Source organism: Otolemur garnettii, unplaced genomic scaffold, assembly GCF_000181295.1.
Source record: "Otolemur garnettii isolate 467f Iridium unplaced genomic scaffold, OtoGar3 scaffold00152, whole genome shotgun sequence".
NCBI classification, from domain to species: Eukaryota; Metazoa; Chordata; class Mammalia; order Primates; family Galagidae; genus Otolemur; species Otolemur garnettii.
The window spans coordinates 1,634,615-1,635,779 of record NW_003852547.1 but is presented as its reverse complement, the minus strand read 5'-3'; the positions used below and the strand labels follow the sequence as shown (position 1 = coordinate 1,635,779).

Genomic DNA, 1,165 nt, shown 5'->3' with positions numbered 1-1,165 from the left:
GTGGCTGGCGCCTTAGCCACTTGAGCCACAGGCGCCGAGCCTTAATCTGTTCTTTCAATAGCTTATATAGAATAGTAGTATATTTCTAGTGATAGTAAATGTATTTCTTACTATGTGTCATGATAAAAAATGTTTGATAAATACTGCTCAAGAGAGTAGGGCAGAGCCTTATGGGATTAGAATGAAAATCTTTTGGTATTCTTTGCCTTTAATATTTCCACCTATTGATCTTATCACAGGACATCAGTCCTTCAAACCTGATATGATATCCCAATTGGAGAGAGAGGAAAAGCTTTGGATGAAGGAGATCCAAACCCAAATGGGTAGATATTCAGGTGAGAACTGTGTAGCAGGAGTCATTGTAGGTAACAGTCCTGCCTCTACTCTGGATAGTCTCTTCTCTACCCAGTAACCAGAGAGACCTTTTGAAAACATCTGTCAAATCATGTCACTTGTCTACTTCAGACCTTCTACTGGTTTCCCATTTCATTCAGAGTAAAATCCAATGTATTTAGGGGCTTGTAAGGCCATCTAAAGTTTGCCCATTCATCTTGCTTTCCGAATCTCTATTTTTCTCCAGTCATTTCCTACTTCCTAGTGTCTGCCAACCTCACTTTTTCCTCAGATCTGACAATTACTGTGCATCAGAGTCTTTTTACTTTCTTTTCTCTGGTTGGAATGATGTTATCCCATAAACCTCCAAGCTCTTTATTTCCTTCACGTCTTTGCTCAGAAGTCATTTCATGAGAGGCCTTCCCTGACCAATCTGTTAAAATACCATATTCCCTTCACTCTCCATGTCTTTAACTTGCTTTAATTTGTGTCTAAGGACTATATACAGCAGCCTTATCAGCAAATATATATTTATATATATATATATATTCATTTTTTTAGTGACAGAGTCTCAATTTATCACCTTTAGTAGAGTGCTGTGGTGTCACAGCCCACAGCAACCTCCAGCTCCTGGGCTTAAGCAATTCTCTTGCCTCAGCCTCCCAAGTAGCTGGGACTACAGGCACCCACCAGAACGCCCAGCTATTTTTTTGTTGCAGTTTGTCCAGGGCCAGGTTCCAACCTGCCACCCTTGATATATGGGGCCAGCACCCTACGCACTGAGCAACAGGCACCACCCTATATTTATTTTTAACTGTAAAATATACATAAT

General features: G+C 40.4%; 1 protein-coding gene across 2 annotated transcripts in view; it reads left to right on the top strand.

Moving 5' to 3' along the window:
- Positions 1 to 1,165, top strand: part of ZNF235 (zinc finger protein 235) — an 18,106-nt gene that overhangs the window by 6,949 nt on the left and 9,992 nt on the right. For both annotated transcript variants that reach the window (XM_012811245.2, XM_012811246.2), the window contains exon 4: positions 240 to 335. In XM_012811245.2, coding sequence (XP_012666699.1) covers positions 240 to 335 — 96 coding nt within the window. The remainder of the gene's footprint in view (positions 1 to 239; positions 336 to 1,165) is intronic.